This window comes from Gekko japonicus, unplaced genomic scaffold (genome assembly GCF_001447785.1).
Source record: "Gekko japonicus isolate JY-2015 unplaced genomic scaffold, Gekko_japonicus_V1.1 scaffold1126, whole genome shotgun sequence".
In the NCBI taxonomy this organism is placed as follows: Eukaryota; Metazoa; Chordata; class Lepidosauria; order Squamata; family Gekkonidae; genus Gekko; species Gekko japonicus.
In genome coordinates this window covers 464,256-487,617 of record NW_015167572.1, presented here as the reverse complement: position 1 = coordinate 487,617, position 23,362 = coordinate 464,256, and the positions used below count along the sequence as shown (strand labels likewise).

The window sequence follows — 23,362 nt, the reverse complement described above, 5'->3', positions numbered from 1 at the left end:
CTCTCATGGCCTGCTTGTTGTTTTAAACTAGAGTGGGCACCATAATGATCTCTGGCCTGAATAACGATAATGAAGAAGAAGAGAAGAAGAGATTGGATTTATACCCCACCCTTCACTTGGGAGTCTCAGAGCGGCTTACAAACTCCTTTCCCTCCCCCTCCCCACAACAGACACCCTGTGAGGTGGGTGGGGCTGAGAGAACTCTGAAACAAACTGCTCTTTTTCAAGGACAGCTGTGCCAGAGCTTCTGACTGACCCAAGGTCACATCAGCAGGTGCAAGTGGAGGAGTGGGGAATCAAACCCGTTTCTTCCAGATTAGAGTCCGCACACTTAACCACTACACCAAACTGCCCTTTATATGGGCCTGACATTCTGTGGAAAATCTCAATTGACTGACATTTCCTTCAGTAAGATGGAACTTTCCCTCCATTTGCCCCACTGCAGCCCAAAATGCCACCCCCCATGCTGCTCTTGTAGAAAAGGGGACCTTCAGGATGAGGGGAAAAACAAATGTCTGAAGGGGATCCAGCAAACAATGCCCCCCCCTCAATAAATGGAATTTTCCTACTGGATCCAACTCAAGTACTCTATGTGCACTGGCATCTTCTGAAAAGGTCCAGCTTAGACTGCGCTCACTTTCTGTAGTAAGGAGGTGGGTTCAAGAAACAGATTCTTTCTGATCGCAACCCCCTCTACTGTGCAACCTACTTCCCAGAGAGGGTCTTTCTGAACTGTTCTCTACTAAGTTTCTGCAAGTCAGGCTGTTTAGGAAGGTTACTCCGTCCTGATCAGTTTACATCTGAATTTATATTTGTGTGTTTTGCTTTTACTGTTTCAATTGTCTTTTTTCCTGACCTCAAAACTTTTAGTAAGCTGAAAGTGGTTTATATTGCTAAATAAATAAATAAATAAATGATAGCTTAAGTTTTAAAAGAATGTGACACAATGCAGTGTTGACTAGATGAACATAACTTTAAAAAAGCATACTTAAATTTAACAAGAATTACACTTTTTAGCTTAACACATAAAACTTAACTCACCTTAAAGCTTTTACAACTTTAGTTACAGCTTTTTGTACGGTATCTCTAGAAGAAAGCCCTAGATTTCCAACAGCAACTTCCAGTAACTTCTGTATCATATTCAGGGGCTGGCCATCTATACACATAGTTACGGCTTGCTCACTGATCTTCTCTTTTTCTGACCGGGATAGATCATATAAACGTCCATATTCCTGTAGTACAGTCTGTATGGAGAAATATTTTGAATGCACATGGTGTAACTCACTCCCCACCATGATATTTGTAGTAAATATGTTAACACTGATGAAAGGTCAAATTTTCTTGCTAACTGAGAAACACACATGAAATTATGTTCTTGAAGACATTCAAACACACAATGCTCTATACTTATGGGAGAATCTATTATTTTTGCCAGTGTACAAAACAATTGTAGGGACTTATCACAGAGGACTAGTAAGCCATAATGTCTTTTTTAAGGAATATTCATTAATATGTATTTATTGATATTTAAGATAAAAACAGAAGATTGTTTAATTATACTTTTTAGTTTAACGCATGCAATTAGAGTCAGTTTGGTGTAGTGGTTAGGAGCACGGACTCTAATCTGGGAGAACCAGGTTTGATTCACCACTCCTCCACCTGAAGCTACTGGAGTGACCTTGAGTCAGTCACAAGTTCTCTCAGAGCTGTTCTCTCAAGAGCAGTTCTCAGAGAGCTCTTAGCCCCATCTACCTCACAGGGTGTCTGTTGTGGGGAGAGGAGGAGAAGCAGATTGTAAGCCACCCTGAGACTCCAAGTGAAGGGCGGGGTATAAATCCAATCTCTTTTTCTCCTAATTAGTTGTCTTTATTGTAAGACACCCAAAAATGACATTGGTTTTGTATATAGGATTCTGCCAAGTCCTGCAGCTCCCTGCACTACCCCAAAAGCTGCTCTTGAGAATCAGGAGAACATGGGATGAAGTTCATGGGGCTGAACTGCAAGAGGGAGTATTTGCAGAAACTGCTGTGTCCCACCTCCTGCAAGTACAAGTATCTATTGTCTTCATGAAGGCATCTTCACATTCTTTAAACATCAATAAGACAGAGTGGCAAAGAATGTTAAGATACTCAGATTCAATAATTTCAAATTAATTTTTTAAAGATGAAAAATGCATTTGTCACTACTATTTATTTATTTATTTCATTGGACTTATAGCCCACTCCCCCCCGTGAACAGGCTCAGAGTGTGTAACATCATAATAAAACACAATATATAGCCTAAAACATTCACAATTCTAATACAATAAAATGATAAAATACAATCAACAACTCTACTAATGGATAGCATTAAATCTCAAGAGGAGTAACTGAAAACTGGCTGGTATGCGGGTAAAAAGGGGAGGGAAAAGGGTAGAAGGGAGGGGGGGAGGCCAATCAAGATGGAAAACTGTTGCTGCCTTCAACTGTATGCCTGGCGGAACAACTCTGTCTTACAGGCTCTGCGGAACTGCTTTAGATCCCTCAGGGCCTGGATCTCACCCGGAAGAGTGTTCCACCAGTTTAGAGGGAGGGCTGAAAAGGCCCTGGCTCCTGTTGAGGACAGCCAGACATTCTTGGGGCCAGAGATCACCAGAAGGTTTTTATCACCTGAGCATAGTGCTCTTGGGGGGGGGGGGGTATACCAGGAGAGGCGATCCAGAAGGTATGCTGGTTCTACTACTACAGAATCATACCTTTGCTTAGGTTAACACTTTCAGTTTACCTGGTCACTGTTTTTCAAGTAAGAGATAAAACTGTGGCTGAGTGTTTCCAAATGTGCAAGTGACTGCTGCAGATGAGACAGAGCATCTTCATCAGCAAGATGCCTGTTAGCGACACCTTCTGCACCGTCCCCCTCTGAGATCTTCTTCCGAGCTTTCTCAGCAATATGTTTCACTGACTTGATAGCCTTCTTAGTCATCTCTACCCGAGCGTCAACTGACAGCTGGAAAAAGATAATTTACACTTTGTCATTAGTTGCCATTGTCATTTGAAACACAAGGGGTGCTTGGATGCTCTAACAAAAAGCGTGAGGCAGGATTAACGAAGCAATGGATAAACAATGATTAAGAGATTGTCTTTGCTTGTGAAGAACAGGAAGCTCCTTTGAACCATAATCCCACAGTAAATTCATTGTTTCGTGTCTACAGTTCCTTTACTGATTCCATTACCAAACTTTGAAGATTCTTCCTTTCTTAAAAAAAAAAAAATCAAAACAAAACACAAAACACCCACCCGTCCCTCTAATGCACATCAGTCTGTAGCAATTTTGAAGCATAACTTTGTACTCTTCAAATTGTCTGACAAATTCTTTTGAAGTTACCAGCTGGAAGAAATTCTTATTGGAAGGGTATTTTGATTCATGTTAACCTACTGTTCAAAAAGGGTGACAAATAAACAGAGAGGCAACAGGAGGTCTTCACATTTACATTTCCCCCCCCTAACAAATCCATCACAAAAGCACACAGTGGTTTCCAACCAAGCACACACTGTGACTTTCATTATCTTCTCCGAATGGATGCTGTGGATTCTTCCAACTCACTGTTTCTCACCGAAAAATGGATTGCATTGCACCACAAGCTGACGGGTCCATATACTAGAGAAATTTGACTATACTGAGAGGATAGAAGTTTCAAGGAAAAAAATAATATATAAAGACACCAGTAAAAAATGGAAAAACTTTTTAAAGCTCTGTGCTTGAATCCCAAAACACCTCCAACAGTGACGAACAAGCTACTCCAAGTATACCTTCCTGCAGGGCACATTCTATTCACTGACTTTGTTTCAAGCTTGCCTGAAGGAATACAAATGGAATTTTCATTTATTAAACTTATCCTCTATTAAGTTTTACATTTCTGAATTACAAATTTACATGAGGAGTTCTAGTTTGTAGCTTTCATCTTTTATATAGCACTTTTAGTATGTAAAGTGCTATACAGCATTTTATGTAAGTGATAAAACTTAGTACCACTGAGGGTCTGTAGCTCAGAGGTAGAGGATCTGTGTTTTATACGGAAGGTCCCTGGTTCTATCCCTGGCAGCTCCAGCTGAATTGATCAGGTGATGAGTAAGATTTCTACCCAAGAGCCTGGAGAGACAGTGCCAGTCTGATATACAATACTGACCTTGATAGGCCAATGGCAAGATTCAGTAGAAGGCAGATTCATGTGTGCTAACCTGAGCCACTCCAAAAGCTGTGGAACATGACTTGTAAAAAGAAAGGCTTTGTAAAACATATGGGGTCATTTACAATTAAAATCTAATACATTTTTCATGCTCTGACATACATGTTAGCACAACAGTTGGCCTAAATGATGCCACTGAAATCTAGCCTAAACAGAAAAATCCTAAACAGCTTTCAAACATGTTCTCTAAATTTGGAGTAACCACAAGAATACCTCTATGTATATCCTTCTGCTGAAGATTTCCAAGAACAGGGCCTAGTGTACATGCATGTAAAGGATTATTTTATAACTTGAAGCTGAATGTATGAATGAGCTGCACTGAAAGTCATGGACCCAGCCTTGCTGTTTGAAAAACAGGTTGGTGCAGTGGCCAAGAGTGCCCTCTGTCAGCTGCATCTGAGTCACCAACTCTTTTTTTTGTCTCAGCCAGACTGCTGGCACTGATCCATGGTTTTATAAACTTATGATGAAACTACTGTAATGCGATCTGAGCTGGCCCTGAAAACAACCCAGAAACTGCAGATGGTCCAAAGAAGGCCCATAGCTACAGTGAGGCTTCGTGGGGCCTGCCCCCCCCGACTTCCCATTCAGCCAGACTTCCAGTTTTTAAAATTTTATTTATTGCACTTGTCACCAACAAGCCCCTTATCGCCTCTCGCCAGCTGCTCTCTCTCGTCTACAGGCCTGGCTAAGGGCCTACACTTGGTGAGTCTGGGCTGCTGGCAGCTGGCGCAGCTCCCTTTCACCTAAGCCCTTCCAGATATGTGGCAGCACACAGGGGCCTCGACTGGAGGTGGGCGACGGCTGCTCGGGCCATTGGCTCTGGTGGGTCCAAGCCACTATTAAAGCCCTTTAAGTGCCTTGGACCTACATTTCTAAAGGACTGTCTTCTCCTCTATGTTCCCATCTGTCAGCTGTGCTCTTCACCTGATGGCTGTTTCCTCACTTAGAGTGGCTCGCCTGGCATTGACCAGAGTCCTGGCTTTTTCCATCATGGCTCCCACTCTCTGGAATGGGCTCCCTGAAGAAAGGAGGATCTTCAGGAGGCACTGCAAGGCTTGCCTGCCTCTGTCGTGCTGTGAACAGCAGGCAACTTGTGGGCGGGATAGTTTTTTTATTCTATTTGGTTTTAAAGACAGGGTATAAATGCTGTTATAAGTAGAACAAATCAGGAACATGAGTCTAGCCATGGAGGATCAGACCAAATGTCCATCCTCTTTTCCCACAATGACCAGATAAAATGATTCCAGTAATCTAACAAAAAGATTCATTTTTGTGTTCCAGAAATTGGTTAGTAGCACATTGCCTCTAAACATGGATTTTCCACTGCACTTGCGATACAAACAATGTCTGATATTACTTCCGTGACAAATCATTCATATGCACACATCAACACTTGATTGTGGACCAGCCCTTAATTTCCCAGTTTGTGATACAGGCTTTGCATTTTATATTGTCCTTTAAAAGAAAACACCTCACCCCCAAAGCATAAAAATCTGCTTTTTTATATTTAATGCAGTAAAACCAAAACAAAACAAAAATGTCACATCTGGGGTGCACTGGATCAAATCATAAAGATAATGCTTCCTTATCATACTTTTAGCAAAAGTAGACACTTTCTTCCATATTTTGCAAAAGAATTTGATTAGCATATCAATTAAGTTTGCTAGCAGAACAGTTCCTAGTCTGTTCCCTTCTTTGTATATTTAGGTGCCCCAACTCTGGGTAAAGCAATGCAGATGGCAGCATTATGCACACATTTAGTTTGTTTTGTTGGATGCTGAAGAATAGCAAAAGTACTTGGCATCCTTGGAAGTCAAAATGATCTTGCAGGCAGAGAGTAGAACATTTAAAAGAAGAATAACTAGGACAAGACAATGCTACTTTAATTGTACATTCATCTCTGCATAGCACTTTAGCGCTGTCAGAAATGCCTCATCATTTCTGAAATGCGTGAAGAGCAATCTTTCTTACTAAAAAAAATATGTTTTGAAATGAGGATATCCGCTCCAGCTACTTTAAAGCAATGGTTACAAAATGGTGACTTCAGCCTCACATCAAAGGAGAAGGCGGCGGGGGGGCCCCCTCTCCTGGGCTCCTCTGGCCCGCAGCGCTCGGCGCTGGCCGAAGGCGGCAGCGGGCTCTCCTGGGCTCCTCCGGCCTGCAGTGCTCGGCGCAGGCCGGAGGGGAAGGCGGGGTGGGCTCTCCTGGGCTCCTCCGGCCCGCAGCGCTCGGCGCCCGCCAGAGGCGGTGGCGGGGGGGCCTTTCCTGGGCTCCTCCAGTCCACAGCGCTTGGCGTGGCTGGAGGCGTCGTCAGGGTTCGTCTGGCCTCCTCCGGGCTGCAGCCACAGGGGTCAGGGGTCTTTTGGGGCCACAGTGCTCCAGCGCGGGCCTCAGGAGGCTGGTGACAGGCCGTAGCGGGAGAAGCTGGGGGCAGGGCTTGCTGCCGCCTGCCATTTTGCCAGCTCCTGGAGCGGCGCTCCGGCACGCTCCGGCCCCAAAAGACCCCTGGCCACAGGTTTTGCCCACTTGGCCCTAAGTTGCTTTTTGAAGAATTCCGGAAAGGGAAAAAACTCAGCTGCACTGGTTCATGGAAAAAAACCTATTTACTGCCCTTGGAGCAGTTTTTATAATTGGAAGGAGTTTGGGATTGTTCTTCCTCTGGGAGGAGGCTCCTGGAGTTCCAGGGCTGTTAGTTTTGGACAACAGGTACTGGAAGTCTTTGTTCTTAAAGAACCTAGTAGACTGTTCCGGGATTTCTATTTCAGTTTCCTCCTCATTCAAAAGGAATTCACTCTCCTCCCTTTCCTCTGCATCGCTATGAGATGTAATTCTCTCTCCCCTGTATGTATGATCTCTGTCTTTTTCTATTAATTGGCCTTTTTAGGGCTGCATTAGTGGGCCACTTGGTTCGATCCCTAGCCACCTGGGACTTTACTATCTCTGAAGAGGAGGAGGGGGGAAGAGGAGTGTATTGAGTCTGTATGTCTAAAACCTTCTTGTTGGCAAAAACTAAAATTTCATTTTTCACAGTTTGCTTAACAGTTTCAAGAAAATCTGAAAGCACAATGAAATGCCCAGGTTTGGCTATGTTACCGGGCTGCTGGAGGGAAGCGCTGTCACATTGAGTAGGCTCCTGACTGGCAGATGGATTTATTGCTCCTTCACCCAGTTGGAAAATGTCTGCAGTCTCTGCTGCCTCAAGCAGGACTTGTGGAGAAGAAAGGAGTAGCCAGTTGCTCAATACAGGATTGCATGCCAGCCCCTGAGGGCATGCAATGTATTGAGCAACTGGCTACTCCTTTCTTCTCCACAAGTCCTGCTTGAGGCAGCAGAGACTGCAGACATTTTCCAACTGGGTGAAGGAGCAATAAATCCATCTGCCAGTCAGGAGCCTACTGAGCTCCTACTGAGCCCCTGAGCTCCTATGCAAGGCCACTGCTTCTGAAGCCTTTTGCAAGAGGCACTGCTTTTTGGTGTGCTTTTTCACCTTGCACCTGTGTGGGTTTGTTGGGGTCACCTGATCAAGGCCGATAAGGGTCTTGCTGGTTCCCTCAACTCCTTTGTGGTCAGAGGCAGAGAGGACAGCAGGCTCTTCCTCCAATAAGAAAATGTCACTCTCTGATCCATGGGTTGCCATTAGGAGTGAACAAAGGTCTTGCTGTTGATACTCTTGGTGACAAAATGGCCACTGCTAAGGGAATGGCCCTTTATAAGCTATTTTTAGGTTCTCCAGGCAAGTAGGAATGAGTATGAAAGATATAGCACAAGGTAAAGGAGAATACAAAGGGTAGGTAAGAAGGTCATACTAGAAGAAGGAGAAACAGAATAGCGATTAGATGTAGGCAAAGCCTAATCTACATTGCTCTCCCTGTGAGGCAGTAAAAGAACTGAGGGGAAGGGTGACTCCCATGCAGGAGACAGGAAGTGAAAAGAACTTGTTCCTGCTGCCCTGATTGGATGGTGGGAATCACACAGCAAGATATCCTCCATCTCAGAGGGAGAACAAAAGTTTTCACAGGTTTGATAACATTGGTAGTGATACTCTGAAACGAGCCCTGTAATTGCTTTATGTCAACAGACTTTTCATGGTAAAAAAAAAAGGAAAGAAGCAAAGATTTAGACCGTTTTAAATTACATCTCACAATTTACACAATCGAAACATAAAAGTTTATTATATTTACCTTAATGACAGCCTTTGAGGAAAAAGTAATTTCATCCATGAACTCAATAATGCCTCCTGGATTTAGTCTATCAAAGTACTTGGCACAGATATCATATGCATGTAACCACTCAGGTATAGTTTCTGGAGCTCTCTTAATGAGATGGGGATCACCATTCCAGAAGACTTTTTTTAACCATACAGCATAAACAGAACTGGTGGCAAGCATTCTTCCATCCTTTTCTGGGATTTTGGGAGCAAGCTTGGAAATAGATAAAATATTTTGACTTGTCAGGATAGGATCCAAAGCTTCTAGAGGGTTCACATTTTCTTCTGTTAGCTTTTTGTAATTAAGACCTACCAATAGAAAGAAAATATACAACTCCTTAAAGACATACCACAACTGTCAATTAACTACAATTGTATGTTTGAGTCCTGAAACTGATGCCCTGGAAATGAACTCCCATGCTATGGCTGCCTCAGAGATTCTGACACCAGCACAACTGTGTTATGTCAGGGCTTTTTTAAAAAAAGAGCAATGCATGAACAAAGGAGGCAGGAATTTCCATTGTCTGTCACTAAACAGTTAACAGAATGGCCTTCAATACTACTGCACTGCAACATCTATCACTTTTTAAATATTTGCTCTGGTGTCCTCCCCCCCCCCCCGTAAGTAATCTATAGATCAGATGTGAATGCACACAAATCTGCTGTATATCAAGTCAAACCATTGGTCAGTATTGTCTCCTCTGACTAGCAGCAGCAGGCCCAGTGTCTCAGGCAGAGGTCTTTCACATCACCTATTACCTAATAGCAATCTGGCTAGCTGCGTCTGAATAAGATCTCGCTCTGTCTGTTTCTCTTCTACTACAGTTACAGTGTAATCCTAACCAGGTCTACTCAAAATCCTACTCAAGTCTGTTCAATGGGGCTTACTCCCAGGAAAGTGTTCTTAGGATGGCACCTTTATTTAAGGTATGAGCATGTCCAGGGGTGCAAGCCAAAGGGCTCTTGTCCTAAGGATAACCTAGAGCAACAGGGTTTATTCCCAGGAAAGTTTTCTTAGGATGGCACTTTTATTTAAGGCCTGGGCCTGTCCAGGAGTGCAAGCCAAAGCTTAGAGCTGGACAGGAGATTTGGCACAGAGAGAGGAAAACCTGCTCTGCATTTAGAAACCCTTTGTCCTTCCTGTTCTCCCATTTATGCATTTGTTTTGTTTTATTTTGTTGGTATTATAAGCTGCTTTGGGGGGGGGGGACATGATATAAATATTTAAATGAAAAATAAAAAATAAGGCATTTCCTGTTCTTTAAGACAAAACATTCAGCAACCAGATAAATGTTTTGTCAAGAAAGAGTGAGGCAAACATGAAAGAAGTAGAATTTGGATACTAAGCTTTAATATCCTTCTGCCACAGACCACATTTACTATGTGCAACAACCCCCACACATTCACCAAATGGGTGGTTCCTAGAGCTGGTTAGATGGGAGGCCCAGACAGGAATGTAAGTTTTGAAGAGAAGCCCTCCCAAAAACTATGAGAAGACATAGGGTTGCCAAGTTTGAATTCAGCCGGAGCGGGGGATTCCTGGCTGGCGGATGGAGCGCGCGTGCGCCGCATCCACATCGCCCGGAAGTGACACAGGCACGCCGGGGGCGGGGCCATGACTATCCGAGCTAAAACCATAGAATTTCCCCTCGGATGGTCATGGCCCCAGCGTGCCCGCGTCAGTTCCGGGCGACGTGCATGTCGGGGTGGAGTTCCCCCTGGGGTCCGATCCGCCGCCGCCGGGGAATGGGCCTCTGGGGCGGGGGTTTCCCCGCCCCCCGGGGGGCCTTGGCAAGCCTAAGAAGTTACGATTAAAACAATTGCAGTAAGCCACTTGCGGTTAATATCTTCTGACCAATGCTCCCTCTAAGCTATGGAGTCTTGTGAGCAAAAATTCTACTTTGTGAGCTACTGGCATTAAAGTTGTGAGCGAGCAATTTGGCTCCTGCATAAATCAGTTTGCTCTGGAGCCATCCTTCCTGAGCTAAGACAAAAAAGAGGGAGCCGGAGGCTAAAAAACTGTGAGCTAGCTCACACTAACTCAGCTTAGAGGGAACACTGCTTAAAATTGCTATAACTTCCTTGCCTTTCTTGTCAAATTAATGTGGATCACACAGGTAATTCCAATGCTTGGCTAGCACATGCCTTCCAATTTTAAAATTGCATCTACAGACTGATCCAGAGAAACAGAGACTAAATGGCATCAGAAAAACAGAACAAGGCTAATTAATACAGAAATCTAGAACATTTGATATGTGAAGGAAAGCCCACATATTCCATATATTCCATATATAAACTTGCATGACTCAGGTTATACAGTCACATATGTACATGTACAAGGAAATCAGAACTGGCTACATACACATTCCACTTACATAAGAAGGAGAAATTAATTTTTGCATTTGCCCAAAGATGCTATTTTGTTTAGAGTGATTCAGGCTTCAATAGACAAAAGGAGTAAACAAAAACTAAATAACCAGTAACGCTATCCCATTCAGTGAATGTTCAGTAGAGCAAAAGATTACAAGCATTATTTTATACGTGTGTTTCATACATTGTCATGTTTAATACGGATTCATCTAATGAACACTTCATTTTAGTAACATATGTTGCTTTAGCTTGCTAAAACTGAGCATACAATTAGCTCAAAAAGACCTGATTAGCACTTCCGTAAAACAGAAGAACTCTAAAAGAAGAAGAGTTGGTTTTTATACGCCACTTTTACCTTAAGGAGTCTCAAAGTGGCTTACAATCTCCTTTCCTTCCTTTCCCCACAAAGGCCCCCTTTTCAGGTAGGTGGGGCTGAGAGAGTTCTGAGAGAACTGTGACTGGTCCACGGTCACCCAGCAGACTTCATATGGAGGAGTGAGGAATCAAACCCGGTTCGTAGGTTTAGATTAGAGATTAGAGTCTGCTGCTCTTAACCACTACACCATGCAAGCTTTCCACTGCCCTCTCTCTGTAAGCTCAATAGAGAAACTCTCCCTAGATATATCAATAGTGTTGGAAATGAATCACTCTAGTAACTATAAGCCAAAGGAAAACCGCCACCAGGTACGTACCCGGTGCAACTGCCTTGAATTTTTTCAACAGACGGATATGAGTTTCAGGCTTGATGGCATGTTTCACAAATTCAGGACAGCTGCAGTTCTCAAGGAGCATGAAATAATACAGTAATCGCTGGTGATCTCTGCCTTCGATAGTAGGGTATACATATTTGACCATACGCTCATGAAAAGCATCTGGGATGGTTTTCAAAGTCTTCAAGAGACCAAGGCTTTGTGCTCTTTCTTCTATTGCAGCTGTAGATAAACTATGTGATAAAACAGAACACAGTTGGTTTCTTTCGTTATTCATCTAGTCAAGTGGTCCTCCCTTTTGCAATTACCATCAAACAGAAGAGCCATATCAACTTCCATCCCTAGCATGATGTGTGCTCCTCAGTGAGGACTGCAGCTTATACATTCCCCCAGTGGCAGCTGTTTCAAGGTGGGAACCACCTATCAACCACAAGCCCCACCAGACACGGGCCTTGCCCACTTTCCTGAAATATGAGACATATGCCATACAGTGGAATGGTGCTCAGAACAGTCACAGGTATCACTAATCTAGTTAATAACCATATGGTGATTCCACATCAGGCATTTGCACTGGAAGCTGGAAGCCTGGCAGAATTTTTCATGAAAGGATTTGCTTTGTAGCGCCAGTAAAATAGTAAACTCTTGTGTACAAAACAACCAATTTTAAATTGTGAACAAAACGTTTATACAAAATTAAACAAGTCTAAGAGCATTTTTTGTTGACAACTGATCAAACTTAGAAGTCTTTTTGCTCATGATCATATTTTACTTAATGTCTCATCAAGTTGGGTACTCATACTCTTTACTTGTCATAATTATTATTTAAATTTATAGACCGCCCTTTCCTGAAGGGCTCAAGGTGGTACACAATAGGTTAAGATAAACAGAATAATTTCAGTTTACAATAAACTCAACTGGACTTAACGATGGCCTAAAATTACACTTCGCTTCCTCCCTTGGGCAGATCAGGGACCGGTCATGGAGGAGGCCATGATGAGAACCACAGTGTGGGTCGTTGCTGTCCTCAACTATAGGCTTGGTGGAACATCTCTGTTTTACATGCCCTGAGGAATTGAGCAAGGTCCCGCAGGGCGCAAATGTCACCAGGTATGGAGTTCCACCAGGCTGGAGCATACAATTAGCTCAAAAAGATCAAAGAAGAGATATTTTGGATACATCATCTACAGACATTAACTCCTCAAGGACTGAATGAAGAAGTTGACTGGACCTGCTGCTTTTGAGAAAATTTATACCTGTCATTCTGTATTTGGTAGTGCTGACCCTGTGATTCCCCCCCCCCAAATTCTTTTTGCCCTCTCTCTCCTCTTTACCCCTTCCCACTATGGTAAATAAATAAAAATAATGACACTAGACTGTCAATTATACTTTGAGTGAGATTATACAGATGGATTAGGCTTGTGGGCAGGGCAACTCCCACGGGTGCTTCCTCATCCCCTATCAGCACTCAATGGAGCAGTGGGGGGAAATGGTGAGGAAAAACAATATTGTACAATCCCATTTCTGGCCAAAGGAAACAGCAGTACCATTGCTGCAGTGCTCTAGGAATTCCCCAAAACTTTGTGTTTTTTTATCAAACAGTTTTGGGGGAAATCCTAGAATACCTCACAATATTGTGGCACCATTTTTTTTTTTTGGCTGGACACAACACGGCATCACACAATGTCATTCCTGCGTGTCTCTGCTCTCTTGCTGACTGCCACCCAAGGCCCATTCCTAGGCTGGATACAGTCACACCTATTTGTTAATTTGGTAAAAATATTTTGTCGTATTTCCTAGGATTCAAGATGCTCTCCATATTTCATCTGGCAGACCATTCCAAAGGACTGGACCTACCACAGACAAAGGCTGCCTTGTACTCCAAACACTGAATAATATCAGTGTCTGGGGGCAAACTTTCTTCAGGACATACCCGGGCCACAGGAGGTGGTATGACCCCAGCCCTGTGCTTTGGACTATCAACAGCTCCTATAACCACCCCACTGGGATGTGGGCTGGCATCACCTGGCCAGGCAACGTATAGCTCCTTTACATCGCTGAATAGCCACTTTAACGATTTGCCAATGCAAATGGGAAGCAGGTATTGGAGGTCAAAGAAGAATGCTGGATATGCACATGGTTAAGCCTGGCCTATATAAGGGGCCAAAGAGGAGATTCCAGGTATTGCGGAGGAGAGACTTGGGATGAGAGAAGGAGGCACAAAGTGCACCTAACCCCCTCCCCTTTGCATTTGAGGCCTTCGCCATCCCTACGAGCTTGGCTACAACCATGGAAGCGGACAGGGAGAACCAAGCAGTCACAGACCCCCTGGATCCCCACAATCAGCTAATCCAACACCGGAAAGATGAGCATCCACTTTTAGATACATTTGCCCTGACAGTGTCTCCCTGCTCTTTAACTCTTAACTTCAGCAAATGGTAGGTTTGCACAAACCACCTTCCATTTGATCAATGGCTTAAATGTCAATATTCATCATCAACTACTGAGGAACACTTTGCTACTCAGGAGTGTTCCCTTAACTTCCATCTCACTTGATTACATGGAAGAATCTACATGCTGACTTTGCTTCAGCTTTCTGAGCTATTCATCAATATTTTTTTTTTAAAAAAAAACCCTAAAAGGTGAGATGTTATACTTACCCACTATCACTGAAAAGAAATTCCAAATGTGTCATGTAGACTTCCCAGAGAGGGACGCTGTAACGCTGAGCCAAGGACAAAGCAATCTTGTATACGTTTTCTTCAAGAGTTCTGGTCAAGGAAGAACCATGAAATAGATTTGGGGGGGGGAATTAAGAAGTAAGTAGTTTAATTAGGCTGCTAGAAAAGATGAGAAGTGGTTAGGATAGAAAATCATCACTGTTTGATAGCACTTTTCCACAAGGAAAGAAACAGTAAGACTTTTATTACTTTATTGTAAGTGCAATGTATGACTTGCTGCTGAGCCACTTACATAAATGTACTCTAAAACTTGGGGGCAAACTTTCACAATAAAGGAAAGGCAATACTCACTTTCAGAGGTATAATTTTAAAATGAATTTTATGGTAGAGGAGACTACAGTTTTGATTAATAGGGGATTGTTTATGTACTTAAATCATGAGCTCAAGCATGAAAACTATTCATCTGTTATGGCCCTGTATGAAGACGCTTTTGCTATGTAGGCTGCTTGCAATTATTAAAGTCTCACCAGAGCATTAAGAAAAGCGGTGTGTTTTTTTTTGCAATTAGAATTAACGTGTGAAGAAATGCATTATTTTCATTGGAGGTTTGAGATGAGCAAAACCTTTACTCTGAGTTTAAAAAGTTTTCCCCCACTCTCTGGGCAGAGAACAGGCAGGAAGAGGGGAGTCAGTTCAATTACTTTCCAGACTTACCTCAGCCCACCTTCATACAAATGCTAACAGGTCTAGACAATGGGATGGTCAAGCTCCCCCCCCCCTTCAAGCAGGGAACAGAGATTTGGAGGTGTTAAAGAGAGACTTCAGGAAGGAGACTTCTGGAAACTTCAGGAAAACCTTTTCTGACCTGGCCTGAGCTGGTCGGTGGGTGGGGAAGAGAGGTGATAAAACTCAGGGGAGCAAGGAGGAAGCTCTCGTTTGTGCTGAGTCCATCAGAGCAGACAGACCTCTTAACTGAAGTCTGGAGGAGGCAGTCATTAGCCATGCATTGGCCTGGACAGCTGATCTGTAGAGATCTGTAACTTCCTAAGCTAAAAAGCCTGGTCTATGTTTTAACATCTGATAGAGAAAGGGACAGATGAATTGCATTTTACCCATTTCTTTTGAATCCCTTGCTCAATCTGTTGCTGTAATAAAAGTATGCTTGTGAACATTTTCTATTTTACTTCATAACTTTCGATGCTGGTAGTCGTTCTCCGTACCACATAGACCTCCACTTGGACACGCTATTTTAAAAGGTGCACTGGGGGAAGGCCGTCAGTTATCCCTTCAGGGTTATTCCTTCAGGGGCACACAAGGGAGCAAATGTTCCCAATGGTGACCAGGTGCTGGGCAGAGGGAGACACAGAGGCAAGGCCTCAGAACTTGGATGGGAAGCTGGGAATCCTGACCCTCCCAGCGGGCAATTCCTACAAAGGACAGGTGGTGGCGGGTTAACAGAAAGAGAGAAAAGCCTCTCCAGGTGTTGGGAAAACCTTGGAGGGCAGGGTGGATCAGGGCCTGCAGGCCAGAGCAGGACGGTTCCACCACAACATGCATTGTACTCCCCTAATCAAAGCTGAGAATCAAAGATGCTTTATATATGGCGAACTGTGGTTATGCATCAAGTGCTGGATTGTGACCAGAGGATGCAACCAACCTATAACTTTTATATCAGGATCACGATGGTCTATCTCCAGTGACACTGAATTCTCCCTGAGGCATCAATTACTACCAATAAGGAAGAGATCACAAGGAATGACCAAGAGAAATCTACTTAAAAAGTTCCAGAGAGATTTTGTCTGGCCCAGCAGCTTAAATAGTCTTTACATGATTTGTTAGCGGAGTAACCTTTACAGCTGAATCAAATTTTTTTTGGGGGGGGGGGATCCAAGCTAACAAAAGGCATACTGGATTTGAAGTTATTAAATAGATTGTTAAACTTTGATTTCCAAACTGCTGGTGAGATTTTGGCCGAGACAGGGCTGCAATCCACAACCTTCTGAAGTCCAAGTTTTTTTGACGTAAGAGATGATCCCAGAATCAACAGAGACAACCCTGATAAGGAAATGTCATGGCTCAGTGGTGGAGTATTTGCTTGGCATGCAGAAGGTCCAAGCTTCAATTACGGGCATACCCATTTCAAAGGATCCGGCAGTAGGTGATGTGAAAGACCTCTACCTGAGACTCAGTCTGAGTAGACAATACTGACCTTGATGGACCAATGGTTTGATTCAGTATAGGGAAGCTTCATATATGTACATATATAGCTTGAAGACTAAGGGATGCTTGGTGTGGATTTAGTTAATGCACATCAGTGAACTTTGTTGAAAGGAAGCAACAAGAAAGCCCACCATAAATATTTGAACAATAGGCCAAAGTAGTCAAGTGATAGTCTATGATCCCTGAAAAAGCTTCTATCAGGCCAGCACCGTCTCCAGCTTCTTCCTCTAGTTCTGCTGCTGCTGTATTCTAGCTTGCTTTGCCAGACTCTCTCAATCACTCAGGAGAGATAGATAAGCAAGCTTCTGTTCCCTGCACTGGCTGAGGCTCCTCCCCCTCCCAGGGGGAGGGAGGGAATGAACCAGAGCTTGCTTCCTGGCCAGGCTGCCTCATTTGCACAGGAGAGAAAGGCAAGCCTTTCTTACCCTCTATTGGCTGAGACGCCTCCATGAAGGGAGGGAGGGAGGGAAGGAAGGAAGGAGTGAGAGCTTGCCATGAGGCCTTATGTTCTTGACAGTACGCAATGCAGTATATGTAAAAAAGCTCACAATGCCCTGTCATTTCATGTTTTTCCCTGGGTCCTATGCTCATAACTCTGAGCATGAGATTTCTGTAATGAATGTCAATAAATCAAAAGTAGGTTTGCACCTTACAGATACACACTTGAACACCATACTCAAGACTGTAACAGCACAGACATTTTGATGAAATAATTCAGAGCAAGAGGTGTCAGTTATCAGATACTGTTAAATAAACAAAATATTGCAAGAGTACTAATGTTTTAAGCATGTTTTTTAGAAAAAAATCTTTAAGTGTGTTTGTGTCCTTTATAAAGTTTATATTTCTGCTACCTGGCATTACATCTTATCACACACACTGCCCGGCCCAACAAGGTCTTGTTTATGTCAGATCCAGTCCTCATAACAAATGAGTTCGACACCCCACACCTAGATACTCAATATATTCCATTGTCAACAGATTTTTTTTAAAAAAAAATCACATTGTTTAATAACTCTCACTCCCACCAGCCATCTTTTGGAACCATACAGTACATCATGTTATACATTACGGCCCCTAGATGAAGAAGGCACTCCATAGTTCAATGGTCTGTATGCGGAAGCCATAACATGTGCACAGGCCCTTGGCATAAGTAAAAATGCCCATGCATCATGTCTGCTAAGTTTTTCTTCAATGTCACATTCAACCAGTGAAGGCAACAACAAAGCAAGCAAAAAGCAGAGCTCCAAGAAGTTCAAAGTTTCTGTTTGCAGAAAGGGCCCTTGCACTGAGGTATAAGATAATATGCTAGAGCATACGGAACTGAGAAAAAACATCCCTCTGCTAATAATATCTTGCATTTATTGATCCCTTCAGCTGAACAAAACACTTCATCTGAATAGAGTGGATGGAGGGGGGGGGGGATTCCATTAACAACCACCTTGCAAAAATAAACCTACAAAGTCGAGAGATGACTAATAAACCTTTATAAAGGTCATCACTGTTAAAAATTTATTTTCCTGGTTTGAATTTTAAATATGTTATGCTACAAAACAGACACTACTTACTCTGCCAGGCCTAATATGGTTTCCCTCTTGTACTGACCATCCGCTGTAAACCTCTGAACATCCACCCCTTTGCCAAGCCCTTGAAGAATCTGTGCCTGAGTGAAGTCCAAGAGCCGTTCATTGTAGTACTGTAGATGTTTTATCAGTGTTGCTATCTCGTCGGGCCAGTCTGCATAGCTTGTCCGGGTAACGTGCTCAGTGACCAGTTGAATTAATTCCTTTGGGTCAGCCTGTGGAATCAAGTCAAATACACACTGAAGGCTTACTGATGTTAAAGTCATATTCTAAAAGTGTTTTTTTGGAAGATATTTTTGTATTACCGAACACAAGTTTGTAAAGTAGCAAGCATCTCAACATGAAGCTTTAGTTCAGGCATCTTACAAAGGTCACTCTTTTTCCTTGCCCCATCATACTTTGTCTTCTTTGATACCCTCCCGTTGAGAGTCACCACAGATGTCCCAAAGATCTTCTCTGGGCCTCTACCTTACACCACCCAGGCCTAACTGGTTCATAATCTGTCAGCAAACTTCATGATTGCCTAGCAGCAATGGATTTTTATTCCATCTTTCCTCCCAAGAACTCAGAGCAGAGTACACGGTTCTCCCCTTCAACATGTCCTTACAGGAACATTGTGAAGGTAGGTTAGACTGAGAGAAAATGACTGGCCAAAGATTTCCCCTTCCCTCTGTTGTAAACTCTACTGGGCAACCTGCACTTGGGTCTCTGTATTCAACACTAAACAGTATACCACATTAGCTATCAAGCTGCTGTGGAATGATAGAAGGCTAGGCATCTGACCACGATTAGTGCTGCTAAATAGTTTAAACAAGTTAACACAACTAATACTAATTGCATCAAGAACATTAGACATCCTGGTGAGAGATCTCAATAAAAGGAAGCAAATTTCACCTTATTAGAGAGGTATTTGGGTCACATCCTACATTCTGATAAAAATTTTTTTGCAGATTCCCAAGAGAACTGTTCAAAATGGAATAAAAGCTAATTTGTGAGCAGGTATTCCCTACCTTATATTCTAAATGGGATAAGGAGCAGCTCCAAAATTAGTGGGATTTTTCCAATTTCTCTAAATAATGTCTGGAGACATCCTTTTCTCCCCTCAGGGACAACTTATAACTTAATTGCTTTGAGTTTTGAAAATCCATTTTAGGAAAATGAAGAAAAATAAATGGTACGGACAAATAACATATACATATTAAAGCAAGATGGAAAAAGGAAATCAATTACCAAGCAATTTACAGCATTATTTCCTTTGAAACATTCAGTGCTACTTAAATTTAATTAGTAGTCTGAATTTCTAGCAGCAATAAACCAATACAATTGGCGAGTTTCATTCAGAGCAGATTAAAGAGGAGTGACACTTTTTAAGAACCAGGAACTTCTTCTGGTTACACCTTGTTAATCCTTTTAACAGGACCTTTCCCAGAGCGCTTACAGTAGCATGGCCCAGTGATTACCAGCCTTGGGTTTGTGACATCCCAGTGTGCCAGCTGCCAGTTATTACAAGGGATTTCATAAAATTCTCAAAATAAGATTAATTTTAATTCACTCTAATTAAAAATATGTGTCACAACGTTTTCTGGGTCATTTTTAAATTTGGCTCGGATTCTAAGAATCCTTTCCAATACTTAAGCAGTCACAATTCTCCAAGAAGTGGTGGCCCCTGGACTTATCGAAGGTCACTTTTGTGGCCATGGAGTTGGGGAGCATGAGAATGGGAAGGATTTCCCCTGCAGCACCTCCATAGCAGTGGAAGGCCACAGTGGTTAGTCCTGGCCATGGCAGAGCAGCCAACTGGTCACCCAGATCTGCAGAAGTGGGGCGTGGCTTCAGGGAGCAGCAGAAGCCAGAACTTTGCCCTGGCCCACCCCTTTGTTCAGGAAGCTATGACCGGGGGCAGCCTGGTTCCCTCAGCTCTGGTCCTTTGGCCTTCCTTGGTCTTGCCTGCTTCTCAGCTTCTACCTTCACTGAATCCCCAAAAAACCAAACTTCATGGAGCACAGCAGAGTGCAGTGATTTGTTACATTTACATCTCACCTTTCTCAGCACATAAATTAATTTCTCCAAGATAAGTGAGTGAGCTTTGGGGGATTACCCTACAGAAAGGAAAATGTACATGATTTTCCCTATAGCACAAAAACAGCTGGGGGAGGATTATGCAGCTGTGTGCTTGCTCCCCCCCCCAAAAAAAAAAATCTTAAAAAGAGAACATGCCTCTAGATTGGAACAGATAATAAAAAGCACTGCACTTTTTATGGAAAAGCACGAACTGGGAAAATGCGGCTTGGTTCATGGTTTGTGGCTGAACCATGAACTAAACCATGAACCCAACCAATCCAGGCTTGTTCATGAACTGAATTGGTTCATGGTTCATGGCCCTGCAAACCCCACTGGAAGGCCTCCACTTGTGATCCTGGAGAACCAGTCCCTGTCACTTTTAGTTTCCCTCTCAGTTTGTTGATTTCTAATGTGATGGTTCTGTTGAGACACTGAAATGAAATCTGGTACAGAACTTCCACTGGAAGTCCAGTAGTACTTCCTTCTATCTTGGGAGTTTAAATTATTGTCCATGAATAACCCCATTCTCTTTTCCCGGAATCTAGAAGACCAAATTCAAAAATTCTGTCCTGGATACTATTCATGTGTTCTTCTGTGACCATGATTTTTCCATTCTCTCTCATTAAGGAACCTATGTAACAGCCTTGAAGTTCTTAGCTTTGCTTGAGAGTGTAACAATGCTTCCCTCTTCTACATTGGTAGTTGACCGACTTTTAATTGCCTCTCTGGACAACCAGTCTGAACTGGAACATCCAGTGACAACTGATAGCCTTTAACAGCTCTTCAGCTCCATTCACCAGTCTTGGGAAACTGCTATAGTGTGATCTTATTATTGAAAGTGACCAGTTGGAGAAGCATTTTAGGATTTCTTCCTTTGGCACAAAGAAGTTTTATTCAATACCTCTGCTCAAATCTATGTGCCCAGGCAGCTCTCCTATGTACATGTTCCATAAGGATGCTATTTGAGCATAATGGCCCAGGAGCCTCAGCAACCCATCTTCCAGAAAAAAATATGCACAAAGAAAAATTAGGCAACAATAAGCTGTTGTGTCTGAAATTTTTCTTCAAGTCTAATGTCTTTAATGTGGAGGTTATCCTCTCTGTTGCTCACAGGATCTACCTTTCTTCAACACCGAATCTAGGTCTAGAATTTTTTCAATTTCACCGTAATGTTATCTTCTCAAACCTGCTATAGGCTTTCTTGCTTTCCTAGGATTCTATGCCAAACAAAAGGGCCAGTTTAGGTAACAGCATAGTTACTAAGTAGAAAAGTGCATTGGAGCATGTCCGTTATTTCCTCCTCAATTTGTGAGGCCTCTGTACTCTCAGAAGCCAGACACATCTGTACTCTCTTTTCAAGTATTTGGAGCACATCAGAGAATTTTTATATTTAGAAATATTTTATTTTCCAATTTCTAACTTTGAGTGGACAGTCAGAGAGCCTGCAAGTGCAGATGAAAGTGGAACAGGACCTGGGCACATTGATGAAGTATCTTTCTTTTTGGGAAAAAAACAATACCCCAATGTGGATACTTTGAAGGTAATCGTGCCGCATCATGCTACGTGGCCACAGTGCTGAAGCAACTGCTTGGCATGCAGAAAGTCCCAGGATCAATCCTTTGCATCTCCAGTTAAAGGGATCAGGTGGTAGGTGATGTAAAAAACCAAAAACTCTTCCTAGAACTCTGGAGAGCTGCTGCCAGGCTGAGTAGACAGATTCAATATAAGGCAGCTGCGTCATGTATCTTGCATTTTTTCTTACTGAGATTTGTCAATTAGATATTATAAAGAAAAAAAATGCATTTCCATAATACCACAAAGCTAGTGGAGTGAAGCAAAACTCATAACCTCATTTTAAACAGCTGTCAGTTCTCTTGTTGATGAGACCATGGAAAGAGGCAGTTTCTCTTCTTAGAGGCAGGAAGATTCATGAAAGCAATTAGCAAAACAGGCCTTGCCTTTTCTTGCTGTATTATAAACTGAGAGAAAGGTTAAAACTGAACATTTGTTTCTAGTAAACAGAGGGTATCTCTGGACCAGGCCATGAAATTAAGCTGTACGTTACATCTGGAAAGAAAACCCCCACACCATGGATTAAACAAAAATCTGGGACATCACAGACTTTAATTAGACTTTTCTGTCCACTCCGAATGCTTTGTAAAACTCCAAAGGAAACATAAAAAAAAAAACCTTCCTAGAACAGAGAGCAGATCCCTCTAGACCAAGGGTGACCAAACAATGGTATCTTCAGCCACCATGGATGCCCGCACGCTTTGTGGCTCCAGGTGCCCTCCCAAACATGCTATTAAGGCTACTAGGCCACTCCTGCATTTTGCAGTCTCTTGGGCTGCAGGCAACAGAACAGCAAAGAGCAACTAGAATGCAGGAGAGGGGGGGATAACAATTGGAGAGGTGGGACAGAATGTAGGGCAAAGAAAAGGGAGATTATTGAAGTGTGTACCAGCATCCTGTTTCCAACAATTGAGAGCCAGGTATTCTAGAAGGTCCACAAGCAACAGCTTTTCCCCTCTGTTTGCTCCTAACATCAGTGTTCAAAGGTATGCTGCTGCTGATCATGCAGTTTCTATTGAATTAGGCTAGTTAGTACTCTCTGAACGACATATGCCACTTCAATTTTGCCAAACCTTTTTAAAAAGCCATCCAAGCTACTGGCCACTGTCATGTGGCAATGAATTCCATATGTTAACAGTCTCAAACTGCATTTGCTCTTGTGTGCTCTAAAACCTACAGCCAAGCAGTTAATCAGGGGCCCCAAGATCCTGTATTATGAAACAGAGAGAAATCTGCTAGGGAGAATGTACACACCACAGAAAAAGTGACTATGTTTTTGAACGTGGCCACTGAAATACAGTCTAGATGGTGAAATAACTGTTCATCAAAATCATAGTAACTGCTGTGTTGCTTTCAACATTTTAAAAATTAGTTGACTGCACAATAACTTTTTCCCAAAGGAACAGAGAGAAAAATGCTTCTCTTGACACTTCCACAATTTCATAAGCCCCACATGCCTCACTGTAGTCTCCTTTCCCCCCTAAACACAGCAAATATTACAGCCTGTACACAGCAGAGGGGCCTCTAACCCTGTGACAGCTTTACAATGTTACACTATGCAAAAGTAACCTAGCCTAAACTCACTGAAATCAAATGAATGTAAGATTGGAGTAACTCTGCTTAGGATTGCACTTAGTTACTCTTTTCTACTTCTGCGCTATTGTTTTTGAGATGGTATAATTAAAACTGTACACAGGCATGATGATATTGGCAGCTCTATTTCTAACCTCTTCCCC

The 23,362-nt window shown here is 42.8% G+C and overlaps 1 protein-coding gene across 1 annotated transcript in view; it reads right to left on the bottom strand.

Moving 5' to 3' along the window:
* The window catches only part of NBAS (neuroblastoma amplified sequence), a 275,647-nt gene that overhangs the window by 53,927 nt on the left and 198,358 nt on the right, over positions 1-23,362 (bottom strand). The window contains exons 41-46 of the mRNA XM_015413856.1: positions 17,979-18,208; positions 14,173-14,283; positions 11,498-11,748; positions 8,410-8,744; positions 2,764-2,985; positions 1,042-1,244 (exon numbers count right to left, since the gene is read on the bottom strand). Coding sequence (XP_015269342.1) covers positions 1,042-1,244; positions 2,764-2,985; positions 8,410-8,744; positions 11,498-11,748; positions 14,173-14,283; positions 17,979-18,208 — 1,352 coding nt within the window. The remainder of the gene's footprint in view (positions 1-1,041; positions 1,245-2,763; positions 2,986-8,409; positions 8,745-11,497; positions 11,749-14,172; positions 14,284-17,978; positions 18,209-23,362) is intronic.